This window comes from Ochotona princeps, chromosome 4, assembly GCF_030435755.1.
Source record: "Ochotona princeps isolate mOchPri1 chromosome 4, mOchPri1.hap1, whole genome shotgun sequence".
In the NCBI taxonomy this organism is placed as follows: Eukaryota; Metazoa; Chordata; class Mammalia; order Lagomorpha; family Ochotonidae; genus Ochotona; species Ochotona princeps.
Genome location: NC_080835.1, coordinates 14,798,194 through 14,819,114, shown reverse-complemented (window position 1 = coordinate 14,819,114; position 20,921 = coordinate 14,798,194). Strand labels below are relative to the sequence as shown.

Below are 20,921 nucleotides of genomic sequence, written 5' to 3'. Positions count from 1 at the left end.
ACCCCACCCAGGCTGCTGGCTGTCTCCTCTCCAGCCCCACCCTGTGCCACTTGCCCTCTCCCCTGGCTCCTTTTCTGCTTCAGCACAAACCAGTCTTCTGTGCTCTCCCCCATCCCAACACACACACACACACACACACACACACCCTCCCTCCCGTCCACTCCTTCCTTCTCTCTGTTCTGCTCCTTCCCTGGTGCCCTGTTCATCTCTGGCTGCCTGCCCGCCTGGCCCCCTGCCCTCTTATGTTTTAACCTGGGGCCCATGGGAACTGGAGCTCGCATCAAAACAGGAAGAGCCTGTGAGCAGGAAACTGGGAATGGGGCAGGGGGTGAATGACCGACAGTAACCACAGCTCCCACCTCCCATGGCCGGACCGAAGCCTCAGCCCTGCTCTGTCTTGCTGCAGGCAGCAGCCCACCAGCCCCAGCCTCTCCAGTTCTAGCACCAAGAGGCGCCGAGGAGAGAGCAAGGGGCAGCTGCAAGGCCACTTGGATTACGATCCATGACTGTGTGGTCCCAGAGGAGGGCCTCACGTGAGCGCCAGGGTCCTCCCACACGCAATGTTGGATTTTTCACCCTCCCCTTCCCTTCTGGACAAGCTCTGAAGACCAAAACACAAGGACTGGTTTGTAGATGGAGACAAGCACCTGGAAGGGTAGCAACATATACATTCCAAGTGGTGGGCAGAGTTCTAGTCCTGCCTACCCCTCTCTGGCCGGAATGCTAACTGCCACCATTTTTTCAACACTCACTGTGTGCTGTGATTAGTTTAATTCTCACAACAGTGCCATGTTACAAAACATTTTTAAAGATTTATTTATTTATATTGGAAAGTCAGATATACATAAGGAAGCAGAGACAGAGAGAGATCTTCTGTCTGCTAATTCACTCCCCAAGTGTCTGCAATAGCTGGAGCTGAGTTGATCTGAAGCCAGGAGCCAGGGGTTTCTGCCGGGTCTCTCACACGAGTGCAGGGTCCCCAATTTTGGGCTGTCCTCGACTGCTTTCCCAGGCCACAAGCAGAGAGCTGGATGGGAAGTGGGGCCTCTGGGACACGAATCAGCACCCATATGGGGTCCCGGTGCATGTAAGGTAAGAATTTCAGCCACTAGGCTATAGTGCCTGGCCTGTAAAATATATTTTTTAAAGATGTATTTATTTTTATTGAAAAGGCAGATTTACAGATACAAGAGAGGCAGAAAGATCTACTGTCTGTTGGTTCACTCCCCAAGTGGCCACAACAGCCAGAGCTGAGCCAATCTGAAGTCAGGAGACACGAGCTTCTTCTGGGTCTCCCATGCAAGTGCAGGGTCCCAAGGCTTTGGGCCGTCCTCAACTGCTTTCTCAGGCCACAAGCAGGGAGCTGGATGGGAAGTGGGGCAGCTGGAACACAAACTGGCACCCATATGTGAACCCAGTGCATGCAAGGATAGGATTTAACTACCAGGCTACGGCTCTGGGCCCGCAAAACATTTTTACTCCCTATTTTAAAAGATAGGGAAATAAGGGTTCAGAAATATCAACTTGCTCCAGCTAACAGTATGAGATAGAAGAGGATCAAATTTTGGTTTCCTTACTTATCCAACAAACAGGAACACAGTCCCTTACTCTGCTGCCTTCTCTCTTCTAGGTCCTGTCCACTGTTGCCAGTATCTCATTTTCTGGATAGTGCTCCTGTTCTGGGCAGGGGACAGGAAGGACAGCTGGGGCCCAGCCCATACACAGTCAGGCAACCTGTATACCTTCCCCTAATCACCCTAGGTTAGCCTTTGGGTTGCCAGCCATCCACTCTCACCGCTATCCCAAGGCCTGCCATGGCCCAGAAAGAACTTCCCTCCCTGGCTCATCTCCCCTGACCTCCTTCTCTAGGGTCTCTGGAAGGACACCCACATAGAGACCCCCTGGAAGGCCCAGCACCTGTCCCTCTCCAACGCTGTAAGTCTCCCAGCTTGGCTGAGGCCTGAGGCTAGTGGGGGAGAGAGCTGCTTGGCGTCTTCCCAGAGCAGGGGAGGAGGACAGCAGAGGCTGGGAACGCGGGCAGGCCGGGGCTGGGTGTCGCAACTCCGGGCCGCGCCGAGACCTTTGCTCTGCGAGGTGTCTCCGGAGGGGCGGGAACGCTGACTCTGGAGGCTGCTGGGATTGGGGTGGGGGTGTCTGGGAAGCAGTCCTTGAGCGCCAAGCGCCACCGGGGTGAGGAGAGCAACGGGACAGTCGCGGACCTAGGCCAGCGTGCAGGGTCATGCGGCTCTCTGGGCTGGGGGTAGGGGGCAGCGGGGGCGGCTGGCAGGGGAGGAGTCAGCCCCCGAGGGTGGAGGCTGAGCAGTCCACGGCTCTGGTCGGGTCCCTGGCCGGTCCTGCGGCCGGCAGGAAGGAGGTGGCTCGACCCCTGGGCAGCCCCGCCCCTCTGCCTTTCCCCCACGTTGCTACTTCCCCCGAGCTCCAGGTCCCTCCGGCGGCGGCAGCGGCGGCGGCGACGCGCAGCACCAGCTCTCCAGCTGGCCGCCAAGGCCTCTGGACAGGGGACTGCACCAGCTTACTCTGCCAGCAAGGGGGCCCCAGAGACTGCGCAATCCGGAAGTTTGGTGGCTTCGGTGGGTCCGTTTGCCAGCACTGGCCCTGGCTCTGAGTAAAGAGGTCCTGGATATGGGGAATTTGTGGAGGCGCGTCCCAAGGATCTCAGCAAGGACTCGCGGGGTCAAGCCAGGGATACTGGTGATGGAAGCCGCAGGCAGGAACCCAATTCTGCTCCGGTCTCAGGATAACTCCTGGGGGCTTCTGAAAGAGGTCTTGGAGGGGAGAGGTTTGCTCTGGGACCCTGCAAAGTGGCTACATCCTGACTGTAGGTCTGCCCAGCGTTGATGGTGTCAATGTGCTGGAGCGCAGGGGAGGGGAGCCCTGCTGGGAGCTGGACAGATGTGCCCACACATTCCCTGCAGCCTGGAGGAGGCTTTGAAGGAGAAAGTTGGCCAGGAACTCAGGCTGGGAGTCAGAGAGTTCTGGGTTGGGTGGAATCCTGACCCTATCGCTGCCTAATTGTGTGGCCATTGGCAACTGACTTAATATTCTCATGGAACCTCAGTTTCTTCATCTGTTAAATGGGTTTGAGAGCAGGCCTCACCTTGGAGGGCTATTGTGAGGAAAGTATTGCCCAGATTAACCCATATGTGGCAAGTCTGCTTCAGCCCATTACGGTACCACCAAACGGCAGGCACCAGGAGGAAGGGAGCTGAGGGAAAGGAAGGCGCCAGGTTCCAGAAGAGTATAATGTGCCTCGTTCTCACAGGACAGTGCTGGGGGATGTCCATGTCTCCAGGAAGAGATGTCCCTGTGGCTGCAAGCCCCTGAGCCTGAGGTTTCTCCTGGTAAGCATCTTCACGCCAACCCTCTTCCCCTGAGCCCAGGCTTCTGGCTCTGCTCCCCTTCCTGCCCCTCTCAGGACCCTGCCGTCACCTGCCTTATGCCCTCCTCCAGTGAGCAGCCCAGAGCTTGCCTTCTGCCCGGACCACCTCTGCCTGCCTCTGGCATCTAGCCTCTAGGCATGTTCTCACCCAGTCCTGCCCAAGCTGAGCCTGCTGCTGCTTGGCATGGCTGGTGCTCATCATCTGTTCTGGCCAAGTTGGGGAGTTCTAGACAGAATTTCTGAAATGAATGCACACCAGCCTCCCAGTCTGGTGGGGGGAGGGGACAAAGATGACATTTAAGTTAGTCTAGGGTGCAAGAGACTCCAAGGGACTAGCTCGGGGGCCCTAGAGCGTGCAGAAGCCTGGGGTGCCCAAAACCCGGGAGCTGTGGTTTGGCTGCCCTCTAAGGGTGGAAAGAAGATTGCAGCTCCCTAGCTGGGCCCTGGGGAGGGAGTGGGAAAGTGGAGCTGCCAAGGGACCTGAGACCCTCTTGTGTTCCTTCTGATGCGGGATCAGGGGATTCAGATTCTGCTGTGGAGCTGTGGGAGCCACATGCCCAGGATGTGTGCAGCCAGGCCAAGAAACGCAGCAGCTGCCCCCTCAAGGAGGAAGCTGGGACACCCCAATCTGCGGGCAGCACCTTGAGGGTGGGGCTGGAGGCAGCGGAGCCTGCAGACCTGCTCCCCAGCATGGAGGGCCCTGCAGAGCCCACAGGTGAGGAGCAGCTGCTGGGTGATTTTCAGGGAGGCATTAGGGACTCCCTGGACCCAGAAGAGTACCTGGGGGTCCTTGACCTTATACTGTCATAGTTGGGATCCCAAGACTTGGCAGTGCATTCAGCCTGAGCCATCTGAATGTCGGTGTCCTCAGAACACCCCTCGACTTTCTGGACTCCATTCGCCTTCTTCGGGAAAGTGGAAACAATGGTTATGGTTGACACAAGGACAAAGGCATCCTAAGGGTTTGCCCCAGTGCCCCAGAGGTGGTAGCCCTGTGCCAACCAGAAACAGAACTGCTTACAAAGTGGAGGGAATGAATGTTACCATGTGCTCAGGGCAGAGCCAAAGTCAGGGAGAACAATCCCAGCCCTTGCCTGTCATGCAGAGCTCCGTCCACAGAAGCGGAAAAAAGGGCCGGCGCCCAAAATGCTGGGGAACGAGCTGTGCAGCGTGTGCGGGGACAAGGCCTCAGGCTTCCACTACAACGTGCTGAGCTGCGAGGGCTGCAAGGGCTTTTTTCGCCGCAGCGTCATCAAGGGAGCGCGCTACGTGTGCCACAGCGGTGGCCACTGCCCCATGGACACCTACATGCGGCGCAAGTGCCAGGAGTGCCGGCTGCGCAAGTGCCGCCAAGCCGGCATGCGGGAGGAGTGTGAGTGTCAGAGCTGGGAGCCTGGGAGAGGCCGGTGGGACAGGTTGTGGGGTGTGAGGGCAAACACCTGCCTGAGCCTACAGGGCCTGGTCAGCCCCTGCGTGTGCACTGCAGTGCCGTCCCTACCTTGCCACAAAGCTTGCATCTGCCCCCTCCGCCGTCTGCTGCTGCTCACAACTGGCCCCGTCCATTCACAGGTGTCCTGTCAGAAGAGCAGATCCGCCTGAAGAAACTAAAGCGGCAGGAGGAAGAACAGGCCCAGGCCGCAGCCATGCCCCCAAGGGCCTCCTCACCACCCCAGGTCCTGCCCCAGCTCAGTCCAGAGCAGCTGGGCATGATTGAGAAACTGGTCGCAGCCCAGCAACAGTGTAACCGGCGTTCCTTTTCTGATCAGCTTCGAGTCACGGTACCTGGCGGGGCCTGGGGCGAGGTGGCTATACCATGAGCACTTGTGGGCCCCCTCAATGGTCCCCCAAAGCCCTCTTAACAGCGGCGCACCTCATGCCGACCTTGCCTCTTGGACAGCCCTGGCCCATGGCCCCGGACCCCCACAGCCGGGAGGCCCGCCAGCAACGCTTTGCCCACTTCACCGAGCTGGCCATCATGTCCGTGCAGGAGATCGTGGATTTTGCCAAACAGCTGCCTGGCTTCCTACAACTCAGCAGGGAGGACCAGATTGCCCTGCTAAAGACCTCTGCAATCGAGGTGCCAGAAAGGGGGGACCATCATGGGAGGCACCCCCAGACATGCAGCTGGGAAGTGAGGATGGGTGAGGGGAAGGGTGAGACCTTCTCCCTCCGCCAGGAGGGCTGAGTGCCAGGGCTGGCCCTCCCGGCCCCTGGGTGAGGTCTGCTGCTTGCACGCAGGTGATGCTGCTAGAGACGTCTCGCAGGTACAACCCTGGGACTGAGAGCATCACCTTCCTCAAGGATTTCAGCTACAACCGGGAGGATTTTGCCAAAGCAGGTGAGAAGTGAGCGGGTCGGATGGTCAGGTGCTTTCGGTCATGTACCTGTGACCATACTGGCTTCTGAGCCCCAGGCCAGGGCTCAGGGCTGTCACAGGGAGGCTGCTCTTATTCTTCCAAGAGAGGAAGCTGCTATGCCAACAGCCCTTTCTCAGCTGCTCTGGACAGACCCCAGCTTCCATTCACGAGGCCAAGTGGGTTTCTGGAACTCAAACTGGGTTCCCGGAACCCTGAGCGCATTGTGGAAGTGTCACTTTAGAGGAAAAGCAAGGAAGTGCCCCCACAGGATTGTCCCGATATCGGGGGGCTAGCGTGGTGGCATAGCCCTGCTTGTAGTGCTGATATGCCATATGGGTGCCAGTTTGAGTCCTGGCTTCTCCACTTCTCACTCCGGCTTCCTACTTATGGTCTGGGAAAGCAGCAGAAGATGTCCCAAGTACTTGGGATCCTGTGCCCACGTGGAGACCTGGAGGAAGCTCCTGGCTTTGGCTTCGGATCAGCTCAGCTCTGGCTGTTGTGGCCATTTTGAAGAGTGAGCTAATAGGTGGAAGATTTCTCTTTCTGCCTCAGCTGTCTGTGTAACTCTGTCTTTCCAATTAAAAAAGAGTCTTTAAAAAAATTCCGCATTATATACTCTGCTCCTACAATGCATTTTACTAGGAACCATCTAGAAAACACATTTTGTTAGAACTAACAGCGAAAATGTAGAAAACCTTTCTCACATGTGTTCTTTTTTTAAGATTTATTATTTTTTTTAATTAGAAAGTTAGATATACACAGAAGGAGAGACAGAGAGGAAGATCTTCCATCTGATGATTCATTCCCCAAGTGGCCGCAATGGCCAGAGCCCGGAGTCTCTTCTGGGTCTCCCACGCAGGTGCCGGGTCCCAAGGTCCTCGACTGCTTTCCCAGGCCACAAGCAGGGAGTTGGATGGGAAGCAGCGCTGCTGGTATTAGAACCGGTGCCCATATGGGATCCCAGCGTGTGCAAGGAGAGGACTTTAGCTGCTAGGCTACAGCACCAGGCCCACTCTCATAAGTGTTCTTTAAGATCACTTTCGCTAGTGCCTCTTTCCGTTTGTCTTTTTATGAATTAGTATATTTGAGACACACCCACACAAGCTCCCAACCATTGGTATACTCTTCAAATGTCTGTCAACAGCCAGGGCTGGGTCAGGTTGAGGCCGGGAGCCAGGAACTCAGTCTAGACCTCCCTCCTACATGGGTGGCAGGGACTCAGGTACCTGAGTCATCCCAGGTGCACATTATCAGGAAACTGGAATTGGGAGCAGAACTGGAACTCTAACCCTGGGACCCCTTGTGGAATGTGGGTGTCCCGACCTGCGTCTTAGTTGCTTTGTCAGAAGCAGCCTGGCGCCCCTTTGAACTCTGCCTGGTAAGTCATGGAACTGAATAGAAACACAGCAAGTACGCCCAGGTGGGGCTGCTAGCAGGCTAAGGCTCAACACCCGAGTCCCTAGCCTGGCCCTTCAGCAGTTTTTCTTGGAACTGGTCCACCTTGTTGCTTCCCCCTGTGATGCTAGCTTGGGGACATTGTCTTCTGACGTTGTTTCTGCTTGTGTTGTGGGTGCAGGGTTTGGAGAGTGTGGGAGGCCCAGGGAGTTTTGGAGGGACTGGAGGAGAGTGAGTTGCTTGATGGCTAAACACAGGTGCTGCGACTTCCCCTCCAGGGCTGCTAGACTCTGGCCTCCCAGGTTGGAAGGGAGTCTGGTGTGTTCCCCGGGCATCTGGTGGCTCATCCCTAGCTCCTGTCCCAACCCAGGTGGCACAGTGAGCTCTCAGGCGGACCTTCCTTCACTGTGGGGCATAGCAAGGTTGTTTGCCACCCCTTGCCTCCCTTGGGGCCTGGCATACTGCCCAAATGCATAGGCCCCCAATGACAGCCATCTGATGGCTCGACCCAGCTTTCACATTAGCTCTGCCCCGCTTCTCCAAACCACCACTTCCCGAAACGGCTATCATCTCTGACCTTCTTAACCATGACCTTCTCCTTCAAAACAGCCTTCTTTCTGCACCCTTTGCGGGTCTTATACATCTGGGCTCCTTCCGCCCTTATGGGTCTGCATTATCTGGATCTGTGCCTATTTATAGATTTATTTCTAGAAGCAGGTTCAGATGTCATCATGTTTGCCTTTTCCTTTCTCACTTCATCCATGTGGTCTTGGTCAGGTCTGTTTCCTCTCTGTGTGCTCTCTCGTGCTACTCATGGGAAGTGACCGATGACATGGACTTGATCATGTTGGCAGACCCAACAGGTGCACAACTATGTTTTAGAATCACCTCTCAATCTCTGTAGACAGGGGCTGTTTGGCACACTTTGGGGGCTCACCACTTTATGAAAAAATGCTTTCTAAAATGGGACTTATTAAGTGGAGCAACACACACCACACTTGATAAACATCAGGGCTAAAGTGCAGGAAGTGACTAATCAAGAAGCCTCAAATGGGAAAGTGTAACAGATGGCTGCTAAAAAAATCTGAGAATGCTTAGGGGACAGCATGGGGCACAGTGACAATGAGCACGGGGGGGCGTATTTGCTAGGTGCTGTGGCTGTAGGTAGTGTGTGTGTTGTATTTTAGTCTTTTTTTTTTTCCTGGAAGGTGGAGTTACAGAGAGAGAGAGAGAGAGAGAGAGAGAGAGAGAGAGAGAGAGAGAGAGAGAGAGATACTTCTTCCACGCACTGATTCACTTTCTGAAGCCAGGAGAGGAATTCCATCCTGGTCTCACTGGTGGGTGGCACGGACCCAAGTGCCTGGCCATCTTTTTTTGCTTTCACAGATGCATTAACAGGGAACTGAGCTAGAAGTGGAGCAGCCAGGACTTGAACTAGCATTCTTATGGGATGCTGGTTCAAGTGGCTGTCATTTGCTGCACCGTAATGCTGGCCTCATAATTCAGTCTTCTCAGCAAGATTGGGTTTACTTTTTGTTTCTTTGTTTTATTTTTGTTTGTTTATTTGAAGGCAGATAAAGAGACAGGGAGCTGCCATTATTGGTTCACTCTTCAGATCCCTACAGTAGCCAGGTCTGGGTCTGGCCAAAGCCAGGAGAGAGCAGCTGCAGCTAGGTGTCCTGGCTGGGTGCTGCTCTGCCTCCCAGTGTGCACATCAGCAGGATGTGGCACTGGAACACAGGCACTCCAGCATGGGATGCAGGGGTCCTATGCAGCTGTGCAAAATACCCACTCCAATTCTATTTATTTTCTTGTGGTTTTTTTTTCAAGATTTACTTATTTTATTGGAAAGGCAGATTTAAAGAGAAGGAGAGTTAAAGATTTCCTACCCACTGATATATTCACCAGTGTCTTCAGTGGCTAGATCTGAGCTGATGCTAAGCCTCTTCTGGGTAAGGGGCCCAAGGACTTGGGCCATCCTCCATTGCTTTCCCAGGCCATAAGCAGGGAACTGGATCAGATGTGGAGCAGCCAGGACACGAACTGCACAGACTGCTGCCCACAGGGGATGCTGGCACTTAAAGACAGAGGATGAACCTGTTGAGCCATGGCTCTCGCTTCTGGTTCCATTTTCTAAGAAAAAAATTGGGATCCAGTGAGATAGCCTACTGGCTAAATCCTTACCTTATATGCGCTGGGTTCCCATATGGACACCAGTTCATGTCCTGGCTGTTTAATTTCCCATCCAGCTCCCTGCTTGTAGCCTGGGAAAGCAGTCGAGGATGGCCCAAAGCCTTGGGACCCTGCACTTGCGTGGAGCAACCAGAAGAAGTTCCTGGCTCCTGGCTTTGGATCAGCTCAGCTCTGGTCCTTGTGGCCACTTGGGGAGTGAAGCATGAAAGATCTTTCTCTCTGTTTCTTCTTCTCTCTGTAAGTCTGACTTTTCAGTAAAAATAACTAAATAAAAAAATTGTTTTCATTTATTGGAGAGAGAGAGAGTGCGCAACCTTTTATCCACAGGTTCACTTCTCAGATGACCACAATGGCAGTCTGGAGCTAGGATCCCATAGCTTCTTCTTGGTCTCCCATGTGGGTACAGGGACCCAAGTATTTGAGCCCTTCTTCTTTGCCTTCCCAGGCATATAATCATGTAGCTAGATTGCAAGTTGAGCAGCCAGGTCTCAACCTGGCACCCCTATGGGCTGATGGCACTTCAATCAGTAGTTTTACTTACTACACAATAGTAAGCACCCTCCACCTGGTTCTATTCCTTAAAATTTTTATTACTTATTTAGCAAATGCTTAATGTGGTAGTTACCTTTTTCCCCCCATTTTTTTAAATTATATTTTTGACAATCTTTACATAGTTAATTAGGGTAAAAAGGTTCAAGGGCTACAGGAAAGTGGGTATGACTATTATTTCCACATGTTTCCTTCATGTATCTGAGGTAAAGGGGGATATTGAGGGAGAAGCCCCACCCAGTCTCCCACTCACCCAAGGTCCCAGATGTGGGGCATGCTCCAAGATTGTTGCTCAAGTGGTTTGATAGTTCAACAGTTACGAATCGCTGCCAATCTCGCCACTCCAAGTACGATGAGGTCGCTGAAGAATCCACTGATTGACATGGTCCATCTTAGAGTCTCCGTTTGCCCAGTATTTCATTGCCAACATATGGCTAAGATGGTTGATTGACTTGTTCCGTCCTCTGTCTTGTCTTTTTTTTTTTTTAAAGATTTATTATTATTGGAAAGCCGGATATACAGAGAGGAGGAGAGACAGAGAGGAAGATCTTCCATCCGATGTTTCACTCCCCAAGTGAGCTGCAACGGGCCGGTGCGCGCCAATCCGATGCCGGGAACCAGGAACCTCTTCCGGGTCTCCCACACCGGTGCAGGGTCCCAAAGCTTTGGGCCGTCCTCAACTGCTTTCCCAGGCCACAAGCAGGGAGCTGGATGGGAAGTGGAGCTGCCGGGATTAGAACCGGCGCCCATATGGGATCCTGGTGCGTTCAAGGCAAGGACTTCAGCCGCTAGGCCACGCCGCCGGGCCCATGTCCTCTGTCTTTTCATGGTTAGGGTTCTGAGTCTGGCAGTTCGATTGGGGAGATCCCCAAAGAAACTTTGTCTGAGGTGTTCCCAGACCAGATTCTTGTGTGTACTTGCAAGCACAGGGCCCGGCACAGTCCATCGCCCCAATCAGCTGGTGGTTGCAATTGCTGGGTTGATTCTGTTTCCAGCTGTGTCTTCCACTGGAACCAATGGGTGTTGCAGTCCAGCCTGGTTCTGCCCAGCACACACTCGGCCCTCACATAAACCAGTGGGAGCTGCAGCCTAGTCGGAGCGACCACAATAACCCCCACCAGGCCCGCCCCCTACCCTGATGTGGTAGTTACCATACACCACATGCCTCTAAGGCCTTTGATCTCCTCCATTTCACAGTTGAGAAAATCAAGGCTCAGAGAACATCACTAACTTGCTCAAGATTACATAGCCTAGTAAATGGCTGGGCCAGGACTCAGGGCTAGGCATTCTGGCCTCAGCAGCCACACCCTTAATCTTCTGCCATATTCCCTAGGAATGTAGTACCTGAAATGGATCTCTAGTGTTCCAATATGTATGGGCACTTAATAGTGAAAGGGTTTCTTTATCAATCTCCATTTATAAAATAGAAATGCTAAGCTCTCAAAAATCCTTATCACAGAAATATTGTTATTACTGCTATTTGGTTCCGCACCTCCTGCATGCCACCCAGGGGCGAGTGCTCTGCATATTTTAGCATTTAACCATCACACATCCTTTTTTTTAACTTTTTTTTTAAGATTTATTTATTTTTATTGCAAAGTCAGATATACAGAGAGGAGAGACAAAGAGGAAGATCTTCCGTCCAATGATTCACTCCCCAAGTGAGCGCAACAGCTGGTGCTGCGACAATCTGAAGTCAGGAGCCAGGAACCTCCTCCAGTTCTCCCACTCAGGTGCAGGGTCCTAAGGCTTTGGGCCGTCCTCGACTGCTTTCCCAGGCCACAAGCAGGGAGCTGGATGGGAAGTGGAGCTGCCGGGATTAGAACCGACATCCATATGGGATCCTGGCGTGTTCAAGGCGAGGACTTTAACCACTATCGCTATTGCACCGGGACCTAACCATCACATATGTTAAGAGAGATTTAGAGGCTGGTACAATGGCTCAGTTAGCTAATCCTCCATCTACAAGTGCTGGCATACCATATGGATGGGGTTCATGTCCCGGCTCCTCCATTTCTGATTCAGCTCTCCTTTATGTCTGGGAAAGCAGCTGAGGAGGGCCCAAAGCCTTGGGCCCAGGCACCCATGTGGGAGACAAGGAATAGGCTCCTGGCTCCAATTCAGCTCCAGCTGGCTCCTCCATTTGGGGGAATGAACCAGCAAATAAAAAGATCTTTGTCTCTCCTCTGTAAAATCTGCCTTTCAAATAAAAAGAAATCTTAAAAAAGAGGTTTAGACAGGATGCCCATTTCACTTGTGAGGCTTAGAGGCTAAGAACCTGGCCCACAGTTACCTAGCCTGGAACCTTCCCACTGAGGACTTCCCTAGGTGGAGGAGTTGAGGGGTGGGGAGAAAAAAGCTCCCATTTCCCCGCCTCATGCCGCTGTCTCCCATCTTCTATGCCAGGGCTGCAGGTGGAGTTCATCAACCCCATCTTTGAGTTCTCCAGAGCCATGAACGAGCTGCAGCTCAATGATGCTGAGTTTGCTCTGCTCATCGCCATCAGCATCTTCTCTGCAGGTGCGGGAGTGGGAGGCAGGCAGGCATCCTGCAGGTGGTGGCCCTGGCTGTGCTCTTGTGCCATGGAAGAGGTGGGGTGGGGCATGTCCCTGTTTGTTTGTTTGTTTGTGGGGGGGTGTGCTTTGTGAGATGGAACTAAGACCCTGGCCAGACCTGCTCCTCCACTGTGTTGGTGACCTGTAGACCGGCCCAACGTGCAGGACCAGCTCCAGGTAGAAAGGCTGCAACACACATATGTGGAGGCCCTGCATGCCTACGTCTCCATCCACCACCCCCATGTGAGTCTCCCCTGCTTCCCTTCTCCCCAGCACCCCTGCTTTGGCTCTTCAATAATCCCTCTCCGACTACAGGGAGCCCAGCAATCCTCTACCTCTCCCACAACTCCCCGCTTGCCCCTCTTCCCTGGGGAGAGCTAATGTTGCCCGTTTGCCTGTCCTTCCTCCTCCCTCCCCCTGTACCTCTCCTCCCAGGACCGGCTAATGTTTCCACGGATGCTTATGAAATTGGTGAGCCTTCGGACACTGAGCAGCGTCCACTCCGAGCAAGTGTTCGCGCTGCGCCTGCAGGACAAAAAGCTGCCCCCTCTGCTGTCTGAGATCTGGGATGTGAACGAGTGACTCTTCTCCCCTGCCCATCTCCACCCCAAACTCCCGTATATCTTCTGTTTTCTGGCCGCACAGCTGAGACCCACCACCCCCCGCCAGGCTACCTCCTGAAGAGTAAATATTCCTGGGAGCTGGGCCAGGAAATCCTCCCATGGCATTAAAGGAAAGTTGAAGGGTTTTGGAGTTTTTGTGGCTGCTGGATGGGGGAGGGGCGGGAGGCGGAGCCCGTGACTGGAATGGTCTGCTCCTTCCAAAGACCCCGCCCAGCACAGAAGCCTAAGGGCTGCCCCCCAACAAGGCTTCTTCTGACACCCTGCCCATCCCCTGCCATCCATGGCTTCCTGTCCCCCACCTCCCCAGGAGAAATTCTCTATCGCCATCCCTCTGTGGCTTGGCCATAAATATCCCAAGGCTACCTCGCACATAAGTCTGGTCTGACCGTATTTGAGCAGAAGGCCAAAAAGAATAGAGAACGAAAGAGTCTGGGGAAAGGGATCTGGACCGGGAAGGATGGCTGTCCTTGAGAATCCGCCTCCAGAGCCAGAGGAGGGGACGGGAGGAACGCGCCATCTGGGTCGGTGCAAGGCTGAAGGCAAAGCCGTCCTCCTTCTCCCGCCCTCGGAATGAGCCCGGGGCAGCGGGTCCCCTGGCTGCTGGTTCTCAGAACTAACGCCTCAGCCAAGCGTGTGTGTGTGTGTATGTGTGTGTGCAATGCACGAGTGTTTTTTGTTGGCATCTGAAACAGGGTGCAGACACCCCATTCCTCCCCCCCCCCTCCACTTTTGATCCTCATCCTGTGACAGAAAAGCCTCCTGAGGTGAGGGAAAGCCACCCTGTAGTATGTCCCTTTTTAAAGGGACTGGACTCCATTTCCCAGGGAGCACCACGACGCCTTTCACAGCCGCTTCCCTTAGAACGCGCCCGGTGCAGGTGATACCGCCCAGCCCGACACCGTCACCCCCTAACTCCGGAATTGGTATGCTCCACCGCGCCGGTAGCCGGCTTTGCAGCCTTGAAGGCCGGGCGCTGCCAAATAGCGTAGGGGGGTGCAGGGAAAGAGGTGAGGGGTGAGGAATGGGGTGGGGAAGGGTCAGAAAACCTCAGTGGCAGGTTACCTTGCGAAATCACTTTCCGATGAACTCATATTACGTCAAAACGGACTCAATGGCCACGTCGAATTGAAATCTGTTTGAGAAACCTAAACCGAAGGTGTTCCTTTGGACCCTCCCCTTGGCACGCAGCAGCGCTGGGCTGGCCTAGTGTTCCCCAACCCGTTCTCCCGCCGTGGCTAGGTGTGTGCGCAGCCGCCTTTTCTCCCGAGATCGGCTCCACCCTTGAGCGCCCCAGGTGGTGCAGCCCTGAACCCCGCGGCAGCCTAATGGTACGGCCCAGGCCCCTCGGTTTCCCCCCCCTCCGGCACCCGAGTGGTACGCGCCCCCCGTGCAGACGCGGAACTGGCCGCTCGGAGCGGCGCTGAGCAGCGGCTGACGCTCGGCTGCCGGAGACGTCAGGTCTGCGAGGTTGGGCCCTCGAGGCTCGGGCGGTAGGAGGGTCCAGGCTGCTGGGGGGCCCTGGGCGGATGTTTGGATAATTTGGGGTGGGGTGTGAGGGGGAACACCTAGGGGCTGAGGGTCAACACCTAGGGGCTGAGGGTCCCCGGGACCCCCGGGAGGAATGATGTTTGAGAAGGCCGCTAGAGGAGCGCGAGGGGGAGTGGCGTCTCGACAGGGAGTGGGCTGGGGGTCTGCGGAAGAAGGGGGCGCGGCCAGAGGTCAGGGCGCCGAGGGTTGAGGCTTGCGGGGCTCCGGGCTCCGGCAAGGCTCCGGGCTGCTCGGCTCCCGCTTCGATGGCTGCCGGGCGGACAGCGCTGGTTCGGGGGCGGGGGCGGGGAACTGTCCAGCAGGTGAGGGGGCGTGCAGAGCTGTCCAGCCCCGGGGCCAGAGCCCCGCACGAGCGCCTGGCTCCTGTGTGTGTGTGTGTGTGTGTGTGTGTGTGTGTGCACGCGTGTGTGGGAGTGTGCGTGAGCCTTGTTTTTGATTAGGATTTGGAGAGAATCTCGTTTGGTTCTTTAGGGGAAAAATTTTTATCTGAAATTTGATATTTCAAAAATGGGTTTACTGTAGACTGGAAACAGCATTTACTGTTTCCTGCAGCAGCATTCCCTCCCCACAATCCCCCAGCATCCCTTCATGCTTTCTCCTTCTCCCTCCCCTGGTCCCCAGCGCTGCCTATCGCCAGCCTCCTTGCTCCAGTTCGCCCCAAAGCTGGACCAGTGTACTACTAAGCTTGCAAGGTCACTGGGAAGGGAGAAGGAGGGGAGGAGAGCCTCCTGTCACGCTCACGTCAGCACAGATGCCATTTCGATAGCTCTGGGAGGGGGATCCTGTGGTTTTACTATGAGATCCTCCCTGCCCTGAAGGAGAGACCAACCCAAAGGGGTGCTTCGAGTAGCGCGCTTGTAGACAGAGAAGACTTGGATCACGGAAAGGTTTGGGGAGTCCAAGATTGCTTGTGAACGGGGTGGATGCTGGTGTGGACTTGAACACAAGGATACCCGTTTTAAGCTTTTTGCTTTTGTGGTGTGGAAAGATAGGGCCCAGGGGGTTAAGTGTCCTTGAATGTGGTTGTGGCCAGAGGCAGGATCTGAGTCAGGTTTGGTTAGGAGGGCAAAATGTGAGTTCTAGATGGTGTTGGAGGTTTTAGCATCTGTGTGGAGACTAGGAGAGAAAGAGAGAGAGAGAGAGAGAGAGAGGCAGGAATAGGAAGAGAAGCATGGGTTATCTCTGTAATCAGAATAACAGGGCAGAGGCCATTGGTGAGATCAGGAGTGTGGCTAAGAAGCTACCAGTGCTGGCTAAAATGGGGGAGGGGGGCTTGAGGGCTCCAAAAAGGAACGTGTGAGAATGATCTGTGTCAGCTAGTTCTGAGCAGAGAGGGCCTGGGGAGACCTGATAATGCCTGAATAACTGGTGTTCCTGGGAGATGCCTCCGGCCGGCCTTTGAGATGATGGGGGCTGCACAAAGCCCCCAGTTTTCTTGATCACCCTGGGTGTCAAGGTTCACCCCCGAGTGCTGATTCTGGAATTGTTTGATGTTGGAAACACACCGGCTCTCACTCTGCACACCTCTACATCGTTCTCCAGAGAATGAATCAGGTTTCTCCCCCACCCTGGTATCCGTCCATCTCATTTTCTGGTCTTTTCTCCCCTTTTCTTGCTGGGTCAGAGGTTGCTGAGACAGCACTCTAATGAGGCTCACTTCTCTGCAGTGTGCTTACAGCCCTGTAAGCCGCTGGGAGAGCCAAGGGACTGTTGGAGTTTTCTAAGCAGTGATGAGGCTGGGAAGGAACTTGGTGGCAAGGAGATAGCTTTCTCAAAAGCCAGAATTAGGACCAAGTGCAAATTAAAGACAGGAAGTGGGGAGAGGAGAGCCTCATTCTTTTTTTTTTTTTTTTAACATTTATTTATTTTATTACAAAGTCAGATATACAGAGAGAGGAGGAGAGACAGAGAAGAAGATCTTCCGTCCGATGTTTCACTCCCCAAGTGAGCTGCAACGGGCCAGTGCGTGCCGATCCGATGCCGGGAACCAGGAACCTCTTCCGGGTCTCCCACGCAGGTGCAGGGTTCCAAAGCTTTGGGCCGTCCTCGACTGCTTTCCCAGGCCACAAGCAGGGAGCTGGATGGGAAGTGGAGCTGCCGGGATTAGAACCGGTGCCCATATGGGATCCCGGGGCTTTCAAGGCGAGGACTTTAGCCGCTAGGCCACGCTGCCGGGCCCGAGAGCCTCATTCTTAATAAGAAATGTCTCCAGGTTCCAGGAGAGTGAATTGTTGTGCTAGGGGCTCTGGCCAGCTCTGCAGTGGCAGCTGCTAGCACTGTGTGGTCACCAGGCAGGGGAGGGGCCGAGGCTCTGCTATAAATAGTGCTGGGAGCCAGAGTCACTATGGAGACACCACTGAATCCTCTTACCTGCAGGTCCTCTATGGAGAGCAAGAGAGGAGAGGGAGTGAGGTGTCACACATAGGTGTTGTTTGTTATGAAGTAGGGGAAAAAATAGAACTTCAGCTCATTATCTAAATCAAACAGAGCCTTAAGCATACGTACAGGGAGTGTGTGTGCACTTCTGTGTATGGGAGGGCACACAGATGCCGATGAGGGAGTGGTGTGTGTCTTAGTATAGGGAGTACCTCTGTGTGTACAGTCAACAGTGTGTTAGTGTAGCCTCGTGCAAACACAGAGATATAATCCTGGAAAACTGGAAATAGCCTTTTTGTTTAAAGATTTATTTTATTTTCATTGGAAAGCCAGATATACAGAGAGGAAGAAAAACAGAGGAAGATCTTCTGTCCAATGATTCACTCACTAAGTGGCCACAATGGCTGGAGTTGAGCTGATCTGAAGCCAGGAGCCCAGAGCCTTTTCCATGTCTCCCACGTGGGTGCAGGATCCCGAGGCTTTGGCCTATCCTTGCCTGGTTTCTCAGGCCACAAGCAGGGAGCTGGGTGGGAAGCAGGGCTGCTGGGATTAGAAATGGCGCCCATATGGGATCCTGGTGCGTTCAAGGCAAGGACTTTAGCCACTAGGCTATCACGCCAGGCCCAGAAATAGTCTTTTGTAGTAGAGTGAAATGTTTTATTTAGAGGCCCAACTTGAAATAAATGACCCTGAATATTGTGTAAGCTTTTCCTGATCTTACAATTACGGGTTAGAAAACCCCCTGAACACTTCTTAACCTTGTGCAGAGAAATCTCACCTGCAATCTTTGTAAGGTATAGTAGGACAAGGTCTCATTGGTGCCTATTGTTTTACTGATTTGGGTACAGAGACCAGAATAGGAGAGCCGGTGGTTCAGCACCATGGGCAGAACTGGTGGCTGCAGCCGTGGGTGCCCTTTCTGGCTTGGAGGGGAAGACAGGTGCTTCAGATAAGGCAGTGCGGCAGGATGGGGGGCATGGACAGTAGGATAGAACAGCCAGCTAGTGCTATTGTGTGAGTGCCACGAACCAGCCAGGCTCCACAGCGGTTCTATATCCAGCTGAAAGCAGATTGTTGAAACAACATAATTAGGTTTCCACCTAGACCTGGAAGTGCAGATCCGTGCTAAATGGCATATCCCAGTCTACCCTGGGGCTGTCCTGAAAGTGACTTCATTTTTGTTATCCTAATGGCTGAATCCTGATTAGACCTACCTGCATCTGGATTTTCGCAAACAGCCCCAGGGTAGGTAAGCTGGAACTAAACTGGTTTGGGAGGCCTGGGGAGGCAAGCCATTTTTTTCCTACTTCTTGACATCTGACTCGGTGAGCTCCTGAGCCTAGACAGGAGGTTACAAGTGTCAAGTTCACCCATCTTTAATACTAAATAAAGCAGAAGGTCTCTGACCTCTGCCCCTAGCTGCGATAAAGTGGAGAGGGAAGAGGCCCTCGGGCACAGCTTTGCATCTTATGAGGACTTTTTTGCCCCTATTAAACTTGCATTTTCAGGCAATCTCAGAATTTCTCTGGGGGACGCTGACTCCTTGCCCAGTGCCCTGAAGTTTCTCTGTGATGAACTGATGAATCGGAAACATGGTGCAGGAGAAGAAATTCTGTCCTCGGTTACTTGACTACCTAGTGATCGTAGGGGCCAGGTAATGCAAAGAGACTGATATATATATATATATATATATATATATATATATTTATTTTTTGTCTTGTGGGATGGGGTAGCTGTAAAATCTGCAGGGAATCTTGTTTTCTTTGTCCATGTTGCTTTGCGTACTTCTGTCTTCTTCTGCTTTACCTTGAAGGAAGGGTTGTTGCTCAAAGGGAGAACAGTCCTGTTAGGTGTGGAGAGCCTTGGCTTTGACTGAGACAGCAAACCTGTGCTCTTAGTTGGCCTCCTTTTCGTCTTAAGCACAACTACTCTTTTTTTTTTTTTTTAAAGTTTCATTTATTTTTGTTAGAAAGGCAGATTTGTAGACAGAAGGAGAGACAGAAAGATCTTCCATCTGCTAATTCACTCCCCAAGTGGCTGCAATGGTCAGAGATGAACTGATCTGAAGCCAGGAGCTAGGAGCTTCCTTCAGGTCTTCCACGTGGGTGCAGGATTCCAAGGCTTTGGATCATCCTTGACTGCTTTCCCAGGCCACAAGCAGAAAGCTGGATGGGAAGTGGGGCTGCTGGGATTAGAACTGGTGCCCATATGAGATCCCAGCACATGCAAAGGAGAGGATTAGCCAATTGAGCCATCTCGCCAGGCCTGAGTACATCTACTCTTTATGCCCCAGTTTTCTTGTTTTGTAAAAAGGCACAGTGCATTGTGTTCCTTCTCCACCTACGGGTACATACCCTGCTTTGATAATTCATTAACGAACGGATCTTCAAGGGATCATGACTCTTTAGTAGCTGGGTTTTTCTTTAAGATTGATTTTATTTTCATTACAAAGTCAGATATACAGAGAGGAGGAGATATAGAGAGGAAGATCCACTGTCCGATGATTCACTCCCCAAGTGAGCGCAATGGCCGGTGCTGTGCCAATCCTGAGCCAGCAGCCAGGAACTTCCTCCAGGTCTCCCACATGGGTGCAGGATCCCAAGGCATTGGGGCCATCCTCGACTGCTTTCCCAGGCCACCAGCAGGGAGCTGGATGGGAAGTGGAGCTGCGGGGATTAGAAATGGCGCCCATATGGGATCCCGGCACATTCAAGGCGAGGACTTTAGCCACTAGGCCATGCCGCTGGGCCCTAGTTGGTGGTTTTTGCAAAAGCATTTTTAGGACAGATAACTTCAAGACAGTGCGGACTCCTCCAGGCCACTGACTGAATGTGGCACGCTGCTGCCCCCGTGTCGTCTGAGGTCCTGCAGTTGGGTTACTTTGCCCCCAAGTAGCATCTAGAATGTTTTTGTGCTCTGGTTAGCCTCTCATGGCATGTGCCATCCCCTTTAGCTGCTGAGTTTTGGTCTCTGTCTTCCTCAGGCACCCGAGCAGCGATAGCGTGGCCCAGACCCCAGAACTGCTGCGGCGGTACCCGTTAGAGGACCATGCTGAGTTCCCCCTGCCCCCGGATGTGGTGTTCTTCTGCCAGCCTGAGGGCTGTCTGAGCGTGCGGCAGCGGCGCATGAGCCTCCGCGATGACACCTCCTTTGTGTTCACCCTCACCGACAAGGACACCGGAGTCACACGCTATGGCATCTGTGTCAACTTCTACCGCTCCTTCCAGAAGCGAATGCCCAAGGAAAAGGGAGAAGGGGGAGCAGGGTCCCGCGGGAAGGAGGGACCCCGGGCCGCCTGTGTCCCTGAAGAGGTTGGCGCCGAGAGCTCTGAGAGCAGTGCATCCCTGCAACCTCCGAGCACTGACTCCACCCCTGACGTGAGCCAGTCTCCTCGGGGCAAACGCCAGGCCAAAGCAGGGAGCCGGTCCCGGAACAGCACCCTGACATCCCTGTGTGTGCTCAGCCACTACCCTTTCTTCTCCACCTTCCGGGAGTGCCTGTACACCCTCAAACGTCTGGTGGACTGCTGCAGCGAGCGCCTGCTGGGCAAGAAGCTGGGCCTTCCTCGAGGCGTGCAGAGGTATGGGGCTGCTGCCTCTGCTTGGAAGACGAGGCCCTTTGGAGGTTAGGCGAGGGACCAGGACAGTGCATCTCACATCAGCTTGTTCAGTTGGTGGCCATTATCAAGCAGAAGGTTGGCATGTTTGGGATGATGCTAGGGAGTTGGATGATTTACAATTTCCTTTCTTTTCTTTTTAATATTATTTACATGATTGAGAGGGATGTATACCCTTCTGATGAGGGAGGGGAGGGTCAAGTATGAAGGAAGGTGGGTGGAAAAATGTTTCCTTTCTTTTCTTTTTTCTCTTGTGTTCACAGAGTGGGGAAGGGGAAGGGGCCACTCCTTGCTGTCAAACTGCATCAG

General features: G+C 53.6%; 2 protein-coding genes across 31 annotated transcripts in view; both read left to right on the top strand.

The window, feature by feature from the left end:
- The first annotated feature begins 2,067 nt into the window (after positions 1-2,067).
- On the top strand, positions 2,068-13,196 carry NR1H3 (nuclear receptor subfamily 1 group H member 3). 6 transcript variants are annotated; one of them, XM_058663076.1, is made up of 11 exons: positions 2,068-2,190; positions 2,444-2,784; positions 3,284-3,362; positions 3,927-4,115; positions 4,506-4,772; positions 4,970-5,178; positions 5,298-5,477; positions 5,639-5,738; positions 12,301-12,414; positions 12,598-12,692; positions 12,885-13,196. In XM_058663076.1, the coding sequence occupies exons 2-11, from the start codon at positions 2,644-2,646 to the stop codon at positions 13,029-13,031; spliced, it is 1,521 nt and encodes a 506-aa protein (XP_058519059.1). In that variant the 5' UTR covers positions 2,068-2,190; positions 2,444-2,643; the 3' UTR covers positions 13,032-13,196. The 6 variants fall into 6 exon arrangements, with proteins under 6 accessions (XP_058519059.1, XP_058519060.1, XP_058519063.1 ...); XM_058663077.1 differs by having other exon boundaries at positions 2,171-2,260; XM_058663080.1 differs by lacking the exon at positions 2,068-2,190 and having other exon boundaries at positions 2,270-2,626.
- Positions 13,197-14,119: 923 nt separating this feature from the next.
- MADD (MAP kinase activating death domain) overlaps positions 14,120-20,921 on the top strand; it is a 46,389-nt gene continuing 39,587 nt past the window's right edge. For 23 of the 25 annotated variants that reach the window (XR_009245284.1, XM_036492798.2, XM_058663065.1 and 20 more), the window contains exons 1-3: positions 14,437-14,562; positions 18,505-18,650; positions 19,980-20,576. Coding sequence is in view for 24 of the 25 variants with exons in the window: in XM_036492798.2 (XP_036348691.2) it covers positions 18,589-18,650; positions 19,980-20,576 (659 nt within the window). In the remaining variant the exon portion in view is untranslated. Of the gene's footprint in view, positions 14,401-14,433; positions 14,563-18,504; positions 18,651-19,979; positions 20,577-20,921 lie in introns of those variants that run through there. The other 2 variants (XM_058663064.1, XM_058663063.1) reach the window with 2 other exon arrangements.

What these genes read in the sequence shown, in the direction of transcription:
- NR1H3 (XM_058663076.1), top strand. Translation starts at nt 2,644, where the DNA reads ATGGGGAATTTGTGGAGGCGCGTCCCAAGGATCTCAGCAAGGACTCGC. An exon ending in GGAGGATTTTGCCAAAGCAG is followed by an intron (nt 5,739 to 12,300) that starts GTGAGAAGTGAG and finishes CTTCTATGCCAG; the next exon opens with GGCTGCAGGTGGAGTTCATC. An exon ending in CATCAGCATCTTCTCTGCAG is followed by an intron (nt 12,415 to 12,597) that starts GTGCGGGAGTGG and finishes GGTGACCTGTAG; the next exon opens with ACCGGCCCAACGTGCAGGAC.